Genomic DNA, 14,324 nt, shown 5'->3' with positions numbered 1-14,324 from the left:
TTTAAAAAGCCTTCGTTTTTTATATTAAAAAACTTTTTAAAATCGTCGTTATAACTATAATAAAATATAATAACGTTAAAAATAAAAAATTAAAGAATCTATTAAGAATTATTATAAAAAAAAGAATTAATTAATTAATAAACGAGGCTAAGGATATTATCGTAAAAGGTTAATAAAAAATATTAATAAAATAAAAGTTTAAAAAAAAAAGGCTATAAAACAAAAATATTTATAAAAAAAAGATTATTTAAAAATATAAAATAAAAAAGAAATTAAAAATATCCCCTTAATAACCGCTTTTGAAAATAAGATTAATAATTTAAATTATTTATATAAGTTATTAAATAATTAAAATATCTAATGACTAAATCCTAAAAGATTAATTAACTAACTAAGGGATTTTCCGCTATATTAAAAAGTTTATATGTTAATTAAAAATAATTACTATAGGCGAGTATAGTTATTATAAGGTTAATATAATATAAAACGCTATAGACTATTTAAGCCCTGTTTTAGCTAAAGGGGGCTCCTTTTAACTAGCTTCTCGCCTCTTAATAACAGAAGGCTAAGATTTAGCTTCTATTTAATATTAGACCTACTTTTAGAGAGCACTATTTTTATACTTAGTTGACCCGCCCGTTACATAAATCGCTATAATTTAATATCGATAACGATTATTAAACGTAATAATAATTACTTATATAACTATTTTAATTATTATTTTTTATTTATAATAATTAATTAAGCGGCGGAAAAAAATTAATTAGTATATTTTATTTTTATTAATACCGCCTAAGCCGATATACCTTAAGCCTGTAATAATTATTATAATTACCAATTCTTTTTAATAAAATTTAAATATATTATTTTATAATATTTTCCGGCTAACGAAGTTCGAATTTATTTATTTAGAGTAATAATTTAAAAAAAAAAGTGTTTTAAAAAATATATAATATTAAACGGTTAAATAGAAATTAATAATATTTTTATATCTAATTACTTATTCTATATCGTAAAAAAATACTACTTATCGGTTTTAAATAGTTTAAAATATTATATTTACCGTTTTTAATAATATATTAAATAAGATATATATTTTTTATAAAGATTTCGTTAAGTTATTTAATTTAGCGTATATCTCATTAAAAATCGAATTTTATTTTATTAAAAGTTAATTTAATAAGTATATTAAAATAATTAACGGTATTTATATATTTATTTTTATATTAAAAAATGATTAAAAGAGATTTTATAATTAAAAAGGTTAAGTATTTTAGAACGTATTTATAATAATAAGGTATAATTATACTTTTTTATATATACTTATCGGTATAGAAAGATTAATAAATAACGTAAGTTTTTTATATTAAATATTAAGCCGGCGGTTCGACGTATTATAAAAGAAGTAATACTTTATAAATAATAAATTTAGTAAAGAAATTTAAAGAATCGCTATATTTTTCTTAAATAAAAAATATTATTTAAAAGATTTCGAAAAGGGCCCGGCGCCGTAATTAAAAAAAAAATATATAATTTCCGTTATATAAAATATTAATATATTATTAAGAAAGTTTTTAATATATTAAAACGGATATAACCTATATTAAAAAGCTCGCCGACTAAATATTTATCTAAAAGCTAAATTAAGTTAATATATACCGTTATAAGCCTATATAACTTCGTACGGATTTTATAAAAGGAAGAGCTTAAGATTAATAAGCGAGAATAAAATATTTTAGATTAGGCCGTGTCTTAAGTAAATAATTAAGTTTAAAAAAAAGCTAATAATAAGATTAAGTATTACGTAATATAAATAAACTAAAATTAATAGTAATCTTATTTAAAAAGCCGTAATAGTAAGTAAAATAAAAAGTTAGTTAGCTAATTAGTAATTAACAGTTAGTTAATTAAAGTTAGCGAAGTTAAAATAATTAAAAATATTTAAAAAATAATCGACTATTTTATTTATTTTAATAATTATTACCCTTTTACCCCATAATTTAATTAATAAAAGAGCTTTTATTAATAAAAAATTTTAATTTTAATTATAAGATTTTAATTAATTTAAAAAATTCTTAACGTTATAATAAAAAGTTTAGTATTAAATTTAATTAGTTAAATTTTATAGTATTTATTATTTAAAAAAAGACTTATTTTTTAAAAAAAAGATTACTAGCTTTATTAAACTTTTTATGGCTTTATTTTACTTACTTTTTTTATTTTTAATTATTATTATATCGACTTTCCTTTTTTAATAATTTTACTTATATTAATAAGGTCTTTTTCGTTATTTATAAATAAATATTAAATAATTCTACCTCTTCCGGCTTTTTATTAAAATAATTATTAATTTTAATTAATTTAATAAATAAAATCCAATAGCTTAGAAAAAGCTTTATATATAAAATAATTATATAATAAATAGGGTTTTTATAATAAATTTAGCTACTTTAATTATTATCAGTTTTTTAATAAAAATAATAACTTTTTTTATTACTTTTTATATATTATTAAATCGTTTTTTAAAACGAAATAGGGACTTTTTATTATTAAACCTTTTTTTTTATATACGGTTAATTTTATTATTTTTTTTTATAAAAGTAAGCGACGATAAAACGATTTTATTTAAAATTTCTATTTTTAAATATTAATTTAAATCGAGACGGTCCTTTCGCCTCTTCCGCGCGTTAAATTTAAATTTAGCCGGCTCTTTTTTAATATTATTAATTTCGTTTTAACTTTTATTAATATTATTAATTTCGATAATATCTTTATTAATAACCTTAGCCGAGGTTTAAAGCTTATTAAAGATATTTTTAATTTATAAAAAGCCCTCCGATTAGACTTATTTTATATTACTTTATATAAAAATAAAATAAGTTTACTTTTTTTTTATTATTTTAAATAGCTTAGTTTTATTATTATATTTATTATTTAACCGCTTTTATAAGTTTAAAATCTTTTTAAACTCGGTTTATTTTTTTTTATATTTAGTTTATAAATTAATTTTAGATTATAGTTAATTTAGAAATTTTAATTATATAATAAGGACTATTTCGGCGAGTATTAATTAGATAATAAAATTCTTATAATTAATATTAAATATATAGCCCTTCCGTTTTAAATTTAAATATATTTTAAATAGCTTTTTTTTTTTATTACGTATTACGACCTAATACGCATTACCAAACCAGGGCCCTGCCCTATAGGACCTACGGCGGCTACTACACTATATAAATAATAATAAAAACTTAAATAACTCTTTTTAAAACAAAAGAATTATAAATAAATTATATAACTATAATCTTATAATAAAATAAAAAACGGACGTTTATAAATAAATAAAACGAACGATTATAAAAATATAAAACGGACGACCGTTTAATAAACTATTAAATAATAATAAATAAAATATTATAAAAAATATATTTATAATTAAAATTTATATATAAAATAGCTTAAGCTAAGCTCGAGGATAGACTTTTATAACTTTTTTAATAATTAATTTTTATATTAAATTTAATAATCGTTTTTAGTTATTTTTATTAAAAATTTATTTAATAAGATTACGATTAATTACCAAAGCCTTATTTATTTTATAACTTATAAATAATAGCTTTATTAAAATTATTTTTATAATAATTATTATTTATAAATATCGTAGCCCCGATTTTTATTAATATAGACCTTATTACGATTAGCTAGTCGTAATATTTTAATTACTCTTATTTAATAAGCCGATTTTATAAAAACTTATTAAATAATATAAATAATATCTATTTAATCTTTTTTTAATAAAAATAAATAGTTTTAAATTCTAAATACCGAACTTTTTTAAACTGAAAGAAATTTAAAAATACCCGATATTAAATTCGATTCCGACGGAAACGTAATCCTTAATTAAATAATATACGTTTAAATACGTAAAACTATTAAAAAAAACGTTAAATATAATAAAAAATTAAATAAACTTTTTAATATTAATACCGCTCGATTAATAAAAGCCTAAATTAAAAACGACCGCGATATTATTAAAATATAAAAAATACTTAACGTTACGTTTAAAAAACTTAAAAATAAATATTAAAAAGTTTTAAACTTTATTAATTAAGTAAATACGTTTTAAAATATTATTAATATCGTTATTACCTTTTTTTATGAAAAATAATAAAAGCTTAAATTTAAAAAATTAATATAAAGGTATATAGAATTAATATAAAGGCATATACTTTACAACGGTATATATATTTACTATCCTAATTAGTTTAAAATTTTATTATTAATATATCTAAATTTTACTAATCTACTTTTATATATTTTTTTTATTTTAAATTTCTTTTATTATTATAGTTTTTATATTTAGTATTAATATATATTATTTTTAATAACTAAACCCCGGCGCAATTTACGCCGCCGAACTGCGGAATATAGCCTTAATAACGTAATATATTTTCTAAAACGCTAATATATAAATATATTATTATCTTTTTTTTTAATTAATAACTATTTTAATATCGACTAATTTTATAAAGTTAGCGATTTTTAATTATATAGTAATTTAATTAGCGACTTATTAACCGAGCTATTATAAGAAATATAATTATTATTTTATTATTAGCTTTATTATTTTAAAATCGAATTAAGATTTTATTTTAGGCGCCGTTTTTTTAATAGAACCGACTCTTTTTAATTTATTATATTACTTCGACTTTTACTTAACCGCAGCGCCCCCCCTCCTAATACTAAGTATTTTAAATTTATATTTTATTTTATATACCGTTTTCTAAAAAAGATATAAAATATTTAACGTATTATTTTTTTTTATATTTTATTAAAGCGGAATTTATCGTCCTTTAATAATAACTATTAAGACCTTTAATAGCGTATTTTAAAGTATTTTAATAATATTTTTAAATTTATTTAATAAGTTATTAATATTAATAAAAGGTTAATAACCGCCCTTTTTTAATAATATAAACTAAGCCGCTATTAATAAGAGACGTAAAGTTTTTAAATAAACTTATTATTTTTATATTTACTTCTATAATAAAACCTTCTTTTGAGTTTATTATCTTTCTAAATTATAGCTTTTTATTATATTTAATTTAAGAAATCCTCCTCCCCTTTTTTAAACGCTATCCTAAACTTATTGATCTTAAGCAGCCTAGAGCCTACCATAAAGGCCCTTTTTAACTAACTTAATATATTTATAAAGGCTAACGGATTCAATATCGTAAAATAATATAAATATACTTTTTAAATAGGTCGGCTTATATAATACTTATTTTAATATAATCGATTTAATAAACCCGGTCTTTTAAAAAATATAAATATCCGATAACGAAGGTCTTAAAAGTACGATTATTAATAATAAGTGATTATAAAAGCGTAAAAAGAAAAAAAATAGCTTTTACGTTATTTACTAAACCCTTGTTATAATTAATATAATTATTAACTAAGCTTTAAAGTATTTACTTACCTTTTATATCGAAAACTTACCTAGCCTATTAAGGATTTTATTAAAAATATAAACCGTCGTATTAATATTTGGGTACGTAACGTCCGTATTATTATATAAAAATAATTCCTAAATTTTATACTTACTTAACGCAATATTTATAATGTTAAAGCACGTTTAAATTAAGAAAAGCTAAATAGTTATTTACCGACGGCCGTATTAATTAAATTATTTAATAAATAATAAATTCTTTATATTATTAAATAAGCTAATAATAAACCGGACCGCCTTATTAAGCTTATTTAGACCTTTCCTTATTATTTTTAAATATAAAAGCGATTTCTAAAAGTAATTAGCTTCGATAATACTTATAACACTAATCGCTTTAAGCTTTTACTATTCTAAATAATTAAATAGACGTACTTTAGATTTATTTATAATATAATATTTAGTTTTATCGATAACGAAAAGTTAAAAAGCTTCCGATTTCTTTTTAAAAATATAAAATAATTAATCGAGTAATATTTAATTCGTCGCCCTATAATTATTATTATAAATTATAATAAATAAATAAAAGTTATATTTAACAAAGAGTTTTTAAATACTTAGTAATAGCTTTATATTTATTATATTAATTTTAACATTATATTTAAAACTAAATAGAAATAAATTAAAACCGGCGGTAATAATAATAATAATAATAAGTTTAATAAAAAAGATCCTTATTTAATAATATAAATAGTAACGGAGCTTAATAAAAAAGACCGCGCCTATATTAATATAATAATAAATTAAACTATTTCGTATACTTACCGCGGGGTATTTATTATATAAAAGCTTATTATTTTTATTAAAATAAAGTAATTTTTTAAAAAAATATAAAAAAAGTTTTATAATAAGTTCGACGATTAACGCCCGATCTTATAATACTTATATTTAATATACTTATTTATAAAAGTATAATAAGCTTATTATTTTATTTATTAATATTAAAACTTTAATATTCGTATTATTTTTAATATTAAGTTAAGTAATAATAATATTAAGGGCTATTTTTTTAACAGTCTTAATTATTTATATTAGCTTATCGACGTTATATAAGATATAATTAACGATTAAGAGCTATACTTTTATTAAACTTATATAAAAAACGAGGTACTTACCGACCGGGATTATCTCGGCCCCCGTTTAAAATATTTTAATAAATTTCGAATTATAATTTCATTAAAGTATTTTAAATTAATTACTAAGTAATACCGGCTTATACGTAAAATAATACTTTTTTAAAAAAGGCCGTTTTTATCCCTTATTAAAGAGTATAATAATAACTATTTTATATCGATTAAGCTAAGTATTCTATGCTATTATAAAAAATTTTTAAAAATAATAAAATCGTCGACTTTTAATAAATAAAAGGTTTATTTACGGTAACGGTTTTAAATAACGTTTTTTTTTAATCCTTACCGTCGGATTTTAAACCTAAAGATTATAACGTTTTTTTATAATAAATTAAAAAATATAATATAATAAGTTCTTATAAAGCTTACGCTACCTTAATAAAACTAATAATTTTAATACTAAACTATTATAATACGAAATAGCTAAAGCTCGACCGGCCGTAAGTAAGGCCGCCCGCCGGGAAGCTATAATAAATTATCGTTAGTTAAAAGCTTATAAAAAGCCGGCTATTTAATTTCTAATTAGGCCCTAGACTAATCTTAACAATAAATAAAAAGTTAATTTAATATTTTTAATAAAAAAAATTAATAAAGGGTCGTATAAATAAAAAGCCATTATAACTTAATATTTAAAAACAATAAAATAAATAAAAAATAATATTAATTAACGGCGAATAAAAGAATTTACGACTATATTATTCTATTTATTATTTAAATAATTTATTATAAATTAACGTTAAAATTAAAATAAAAATAATTATTTATTTATTTTTTTATTACCCCTAAGGACTTTATAAATACCTTATAAAGAATAACCTAAGGTATATACTATTTAATAAAAGTTTTAGAATTATTAAGTTATTAAAATATTATTATAAATACCTTTACCGCCTTTACGGGAATATATTATAATTTTAAGCTAATTATAATAGTAGATATATATACCGTTATAAGGTGTATACCTCTATATCAATTCTATATGCCTCTATATTAATTTCCTAAATTTAATATATTTATTATTTTCGACGGGACTTTTAGAACTTTAAAAAGATTTTTAATTTAAATTAAAAACTTTTAAAACTTTTATTAAAAAGATTTTAGTAATAAAATTAAAAAGGTCATATACGCCGTTAATTTTTTTAAAAAATAAGCTTTTAAATAATTCGAATTTTTTTAAAAAAAATATTTTAAAAAAGAGATTTTTAATAAATACTTTATTAAAATATAAGATATTTATTATAATTTCGATAAATTTAAAAAAAATTTAAATTGCTTTTTTAAAATTTAAATAAAAAATAATAAGCCGAGCGTAATATATTATCATTTTAATAAATTAAATTAATAAAAAACTATTTAGTTGAGTTTAAACGCTTTAATATTTAATTTAATTTTATTAATAATATTAAAATTTTTATATTTTATTAAAAATTAAAAGATAAAGTTAAGGACGAACTTATTAAAATCGATAAACTAAACGATTTTTTTTAATATATTAAATTCGTAATTAAAATTAATAACCGCTTTTATAAAAAAAAAAAAAAAAGAAAAAATAACGATAAGAACTTAATTTAAAACGTAAATATTAATAATAACCGTAATATAACTTTAATTAAAAACACCGCTATAATAAGAATAATAACTTTTAATAAATTATTATTTATAAATAATATAGCGGATTTATAAATTTTAATATAGCGAAACGAAACTAATTTTATTAAAAGAAAAAATTTAAATATTATAATTACGATAAATTAAAATATATAATTAAAAACTATAAATAGCCTAAACGAATTTAATAACGACTTATCTTTAAGAAATAAATTAATATTATTTCTAAAAAAAATACTTTATAAATTATTCTTTTAGACTATATATTACGACAATAACTACTTTACTTATCGAGATAATAAAAAATAATTAAAATAGTATTTTAAAAAACCTTTTAATAAAACCTTTATTATAATAAATAAATAAAAAGCAGTTTAACGTTTTAAAACTATCGAAAACTATAATAAAAAGTATATTTAAATATTATTAATAATATATAAAATAGTTAAAATATAACTTATTAGTTTTCTTAAACGAGCGTAAACTTTTATAATAATAAAAAGTAAATTAAAAAAAGGATAATAATTAAAAATTAAAACGACCTATTTTAATTAAAAAACGAGATTTTAATTTATAAAATACGGATTTTAAATAAATCTATTTATATAATATAATAAATACTTAATAAAATAATTTAATATTATGAATAGCGTTTTTTAATAATAAAAGATTATAATAAAAATTATATTTATATTTTAATTAATTATTATAAAGCCGGCCGATTATTAAAAAAAAAGCGATTAAATATAAAAGTAATATTCGCCCTATTTTAATAACGATTTTAAAAACGATTAAAAATTAAAATAAAAAAAAACCTTTTTTAATTAAAATACGAAATTAATAAAAAAATAAATATTATATATTTAATATACGGACTTTAAATATTAAAAAAACGTTATTATTAACGTATTAAAAAACTAAACGAGGCCTATTATATAATAAACGCTTATATTTTTTAATATTTAATTATAAAAATAGTCTTTATTATTTTATAATAGCGATTATATAAATAATTTAAAATAATAATAAAAGATAATATATTCTATTTAAAATAAAACTTTTTTACGTTAAAAAAAAATACTTAATTAAAAGACTTAAATAAAAGAATTATTAACGATATATTTACGGAATTTAGTACTAAAAGATTAAACTACGACCCCCTTTTAAATAATATTAATATATTAAATTATAAATAATTAATAAACTAATAATTACTTTATAACTTAAATAAACTTTACGACATTACTTAACGACGTACTTAATTAAAAATCGATTATAAAATATTACCTAATATTAATAATTTTATTATTAAAAAAAAAGCCGATTTAAATAAATAATTAAAATAATAAAAATCTATAAGTTTTTAAAAAAAATTAAATTAGCTTACTAAGGACCTAAAAGACTACCTATATAACTAATATATTTTAAATATATAATCTAATATTAAAGTATTTAAAAATTATAAATTATTTTTTAAAAAGAGAAAACTTATTAATAAAAAAATAAACGATATTTATAATATTATTAATATATTATATTTACTTATTAAAAAATAGAGGCGCCCTGATTTAATAATTAATTATAAATAATTTATAAAAAAAAGACGAGTATTAGCCTTCGAAATATTAAAAAATTAAATATATTAATTATAAAAAAATAACAAAAAGCGGTTAAAATAAATAAATTCTTATATTTTATAATATTCTTTAATAAAGAATATTTATAATTTAAATTTTAAATAAACGGATACGATATAAACGCTATTATTAATAACGGCGCTTAAGGAATTTTTATTTTATTAAAAACGGTAAATAAATATAAACTATTATAAATATAAAAAACGAACTTATATATTTTATAAACGATAAAAAAAAAATAAGTTAATTATAACGACGAATATGTTAATTAGGAGATTATATATTTTACAATATATATTAATAATTAACTAAAATAATTAAAGTATAATATTATAAAGATCGGAAATATTAATATTATTTTAGGAATTTTATAATTATAAAAGTATAATTTATAAATAGATTAGAGAATTAGTTAACTTTATTAAATAAATTTAATTACTAAACGATTTAAAGAAAAAGGTTTAAACAAGTCTTATATAATACTTAATAAACGAAAATAAATTAAATATATCGCTTTTATTAAAATAATAAAACTTATTAAAATATTTATATTTAGTATAAACAATTAAAAATCGGACCTATTCTAAATTATATTTAAAAAGTATTAGATTTATATAAAACTGTTCGCTTTAAAGGAAAAAATAGGATTATTAAAATATAATAGTTAAGATATAAAGATCGAATTAAAAAAAGGAATGTAACTTAAGTTTTATTTATTATATTTTATAAATTAACTCGAACGTAATAAATTTAATAAATATATTAATAATAAATTTAAAAAAAGTTATATTAAATTATTATCTTCTTTAATAAAAGTATTAATCTTTTTTATATTTAAAAAAAATAAAAAGAAATTTAGACCTATAATTAATTATAAAAGACTTAATAAAATTATTAAAAAAATTATTATTTATTACTTTTTATTATAAAACTTAGGGAAATATTATATAGAGCCTAATAATTTACTATAATAGACTTTAAAAAAGTATTTAATTAAATTAAAATTAAAAAAAGAAACAAATAAAAAACGGTATTTTAAATTTATAAAAGACTTTATAAATACCTAATTATACCTTTTAGACTTATTAACGCACCCGCTATATTTTAAATAATAATTAATTACGTATTTAAGAAATATATTAATATTTTTATAATTATTTATTTTAATAATATTTTTATTTTCTTTTTTAACTTTAAAATATATAAAAAACACGTTTATATAGTATTTTAAAAATTTTAAAACGTAAAGCTTTTTATTAAATTTAATAAATATAAATTTTATATATAAAAAATAGATTTTTTTAGTTATATAATTATATTAAAATAGATTTATATATAAGTATTTAAGGTAATAATAATTAAAGACTAGCCTATATTTATTAATATTAAAAACGTATAATTATTCTTAAGATTTATTAACTTTTACCGGCGATTTTTTAAAAACTACGCTAATATTATTAAACTTTTTAATAATTTAATAAGGAAAAATATAATTTTTATTTAAGATAAAAAATATAAAGAAGCTTTTAATAAAGTTAAGGATTTAGTTATTTCGGAATTAGTAATTATAATTCTAGACTTAAAAAAGCCGTTTAAAATTAAGATCGATACTTCGGATTTTATTATAAAAACTATTTTAAAATAATAAAATTAATAAAAAGTATTTTATTTTTATATATTTTATTTTAAAACGTTTTATAAAATAGAATTAAATTAATAAATTTATGATAAAAAATTAATAATTATAATCGAAGCTTTTAAAAAATAAAAACTTTAGCTTTTAAAAACTAAATACGAAATTATTATTTATATAAATTATAAAAACCTTACGAATTTTATAATAAATAAAAGTTTAAATAAATAATAAATTAAATAAAATAAATTCTTATTAAAATTTAATTTTTAAATTATTTATTAAAAAGGTTTAGAAAACGGTAAAATAGACGCTTTTAATAAACGATTTAATTATAAAATTATAATCCTTAAGGAAATATAAATAATCTTTAAATATAATAATAACGGTAATTTTATACTTATTATAAAACTCTTTATAATAGTTAAAAAAGTTAATATTAGCCCGTTTAGAAAATAAATTCCTAAGCTTATTATAAAAATTTATAATACTTAAATATATAGTTACTAAAATATTATAAAAATATAAAAACGGATTCGTTAATATTATAATAAAACCGTTATAAAAATAAAAATAATTAAAGTTATTAAAAACTACGATATTTATAAAAAAAATAAAAATAGCCTTTATAAGCCTTATAAAAAGCTATAACTTTTACTAATATTATTAAAAATATAATATTTAATCTCTTAAGATTTTATTATTAAATTATTAAAGTTTAAAAAACTACTTATAAATATATAATACGATAATATTTTAATTATTATCGACCGATTTATTAAGTTTATTTATTTTATATTATATAAAAAAGTAAATAATATTAAGGAATTAATATATACTTTTTTTAAAATAATTATTATTAATTACGGTTTATTTAAAAAAATAGGTTTTAATAAAAATAAGCTATTTATTATTAAGTTTTAAAAATTTTTAATTTTATAACTCGGTATAAATTATAAATTATCGATTTCTTTTTATTTATAAACTAATAAATAAATAAAAAAAATTAATTAAATTTTTAAAATATACCTCCGTTACTATATAAATTATAATTAAAATAATTAAGTAATATTATTATTAATAACCTAGTTTATATATAATAATATAATTAGTAAAAATATAAAAAAATCTCTGTTTTATTTTAATTATAGATTTTAATTAACTATATATAAAGAAATATATAAAAAATTATAAGTTATAAAAGCCGTAATAAATATAAATAAATTTAAAAAGATTTAAAAAAAAACTTTTTTAAATTTTAAATTTATATAATAATAGATAAAAAAATACGCTAATAAATTAAAAATTAATAAATTAATTTTAAAAAAAGGAAATAGTATATATTTCCTTTACTATAATATTAAAATAAAACGACTAAGTAATAAATTAAATTATAAAAAACTTAAACTTTTTAAAATTATTAAAAAAGTTTTATTAATTAATTTTAAATTAAAACTTTTAAATACGATACGATATTATTTAGTTTTTTATATTTTATTTTTAAAATTAATACTTAAGGGCTTATATACTAAAAATCGTATTATCGTTAAACTTAATAAATTAAAATATAAAATTAAATAAATTATTAACTACTAAATTAAAAAAAGACGTAAAAAGTATTTTATTAAATAGAAAAATTATAAATATAAAAATAATATATAAAAACTTATTATAAACTTTTAAAACTTTTAATAATTTCTTAAAAAGTATTAAAATTAAATTTAAATTTAAAACTCTTAATTATTACGGCGTTTTAATTAATAACGTTAAAAATATTATTAACTTACGCCTCCCGGGCCGCTAAAAAAATATTTTTAATATTTTTAAAAAAAAAATTTAATACGATACGACTTTTTTTAAATACTATTCGCTTTTAAAAACGAAAGCGTTTTAATTTAGTTTAAGCTTTTTAATAAGCCTTAGCTTTTTTTTATAATTTTATAACTCTTTTTTAAAACCGTAACTCCTCTATTTACTTTTTATAATTAAAATAATTAAATTTTACTATTAAACGATTTATTATATTTATTAATCGGACCTATAAAAAACTATTTATAAAAAACTTATAAATATAAATAATATTAATAAAAATATCGTACGAAATATTTAAACGATAATATATCTCGTAAATATTAAAATTAAAAAAATTAAATAACGAACGTTTTAAAAACGATAATTTAAATACGGTATTATTTTTATATTTTTATTAAAAAAACGAATAATATATAATAAACGATAATAAAACGTAGCTATTTATAATTTCGATTTTTTAATTTGATTTAATATAGCGTTAATATATTTTAATAAAAATACTTAACAATTCCTTAATTTAAAAATAAACGACTTATTTATAAGCTTAAAGATTAGATTTTTAAAAAAAAGAATTAATATTACGATTTAATATATATTATTAAATTAAAGCTTTATTTTATAAGATTTACGGCGGCTATTATATTATATATATAATAATAAAAACTTAAATAGCTCCCTTTAAAATAAAAGAATTATAAATAAGTTACGTAATTACGATTTTATAATAAAATAAAGAACGGACGTTTATAAATAAATAAAATAAATAATTATAAAAATATAAAATAAACGACCGTTTAATAAACCGTTAAATAATAATAAATAAAATATTATAAAAGATATATTTATAATTAAGATTTATATATAAGATAGCCTAAACTAAGCTTAAAGATAAATTTCTATAGCTTTTTTAATAATTAATTTTTATATTAAATCTAATAATCGTTTTTAATTATTTTTATTAAAAACTTATTTAATAAGATTATAATTAATTACCGAAG

General features: G+C 16.0%; 2 protein-coding genes across 2 annotated transcripts; both read left to right on the top strand.

Annotated features, from left to right (window-relative positions):
- Positions 1-12,288: 12,288 nt before the first annotated feature.
- Positions 12,289-12,438, top strand: CORC01_07312 (uncharacterized protein; the record flags this gene model as incomplete). Its single annotated transcript, XM_022618949.1, has 1 exon — positions 12,289-12,438. A coding segment is annotated over one exon (150 nt), but the record flags the coding sequence as incomplete, so codon positions are not given.
- A 453-nt stretch (positions 12,439-12,891) lies between these two features.
- CORC01_07311 (uncharacterized protein) lies at positions 12,892-13,095 on the top strand (the record flags this gene model as incomplete). The annotated part of the gene is made up of 1 exon (XM_022618948.1): positions 12,892-13,095. A coding segment is annotated over one exon (204 nt), but the record flags the coding sequence as incomplete, so codon positions are not given.
- Positions 13,096-14,324: the final 1,229 nt, after the last annotated feature.

This window comes from Colletotrichum orchidophilum (assembly GCF_001831195.1).
Source record: "Colletotrichum orchidophilum strain IMI 309357 chromosome Unknown Scaffold_58.1, whole genome shotgun sequence".
Classification (NCBI taxonomy): domain Eukaryota; kingdom Fungi; phylum Ascomycota; class Sordariomycetes; order Glomerellales; family Glomerellaceae; genus Colletotrichum; species Colletotrichum orchidophilum.
The sequence above is the reverse complement of the archived record's forward strand: the minus strand, read 5'-3'. Positions and strand labels throughout refer to the sequence as shown.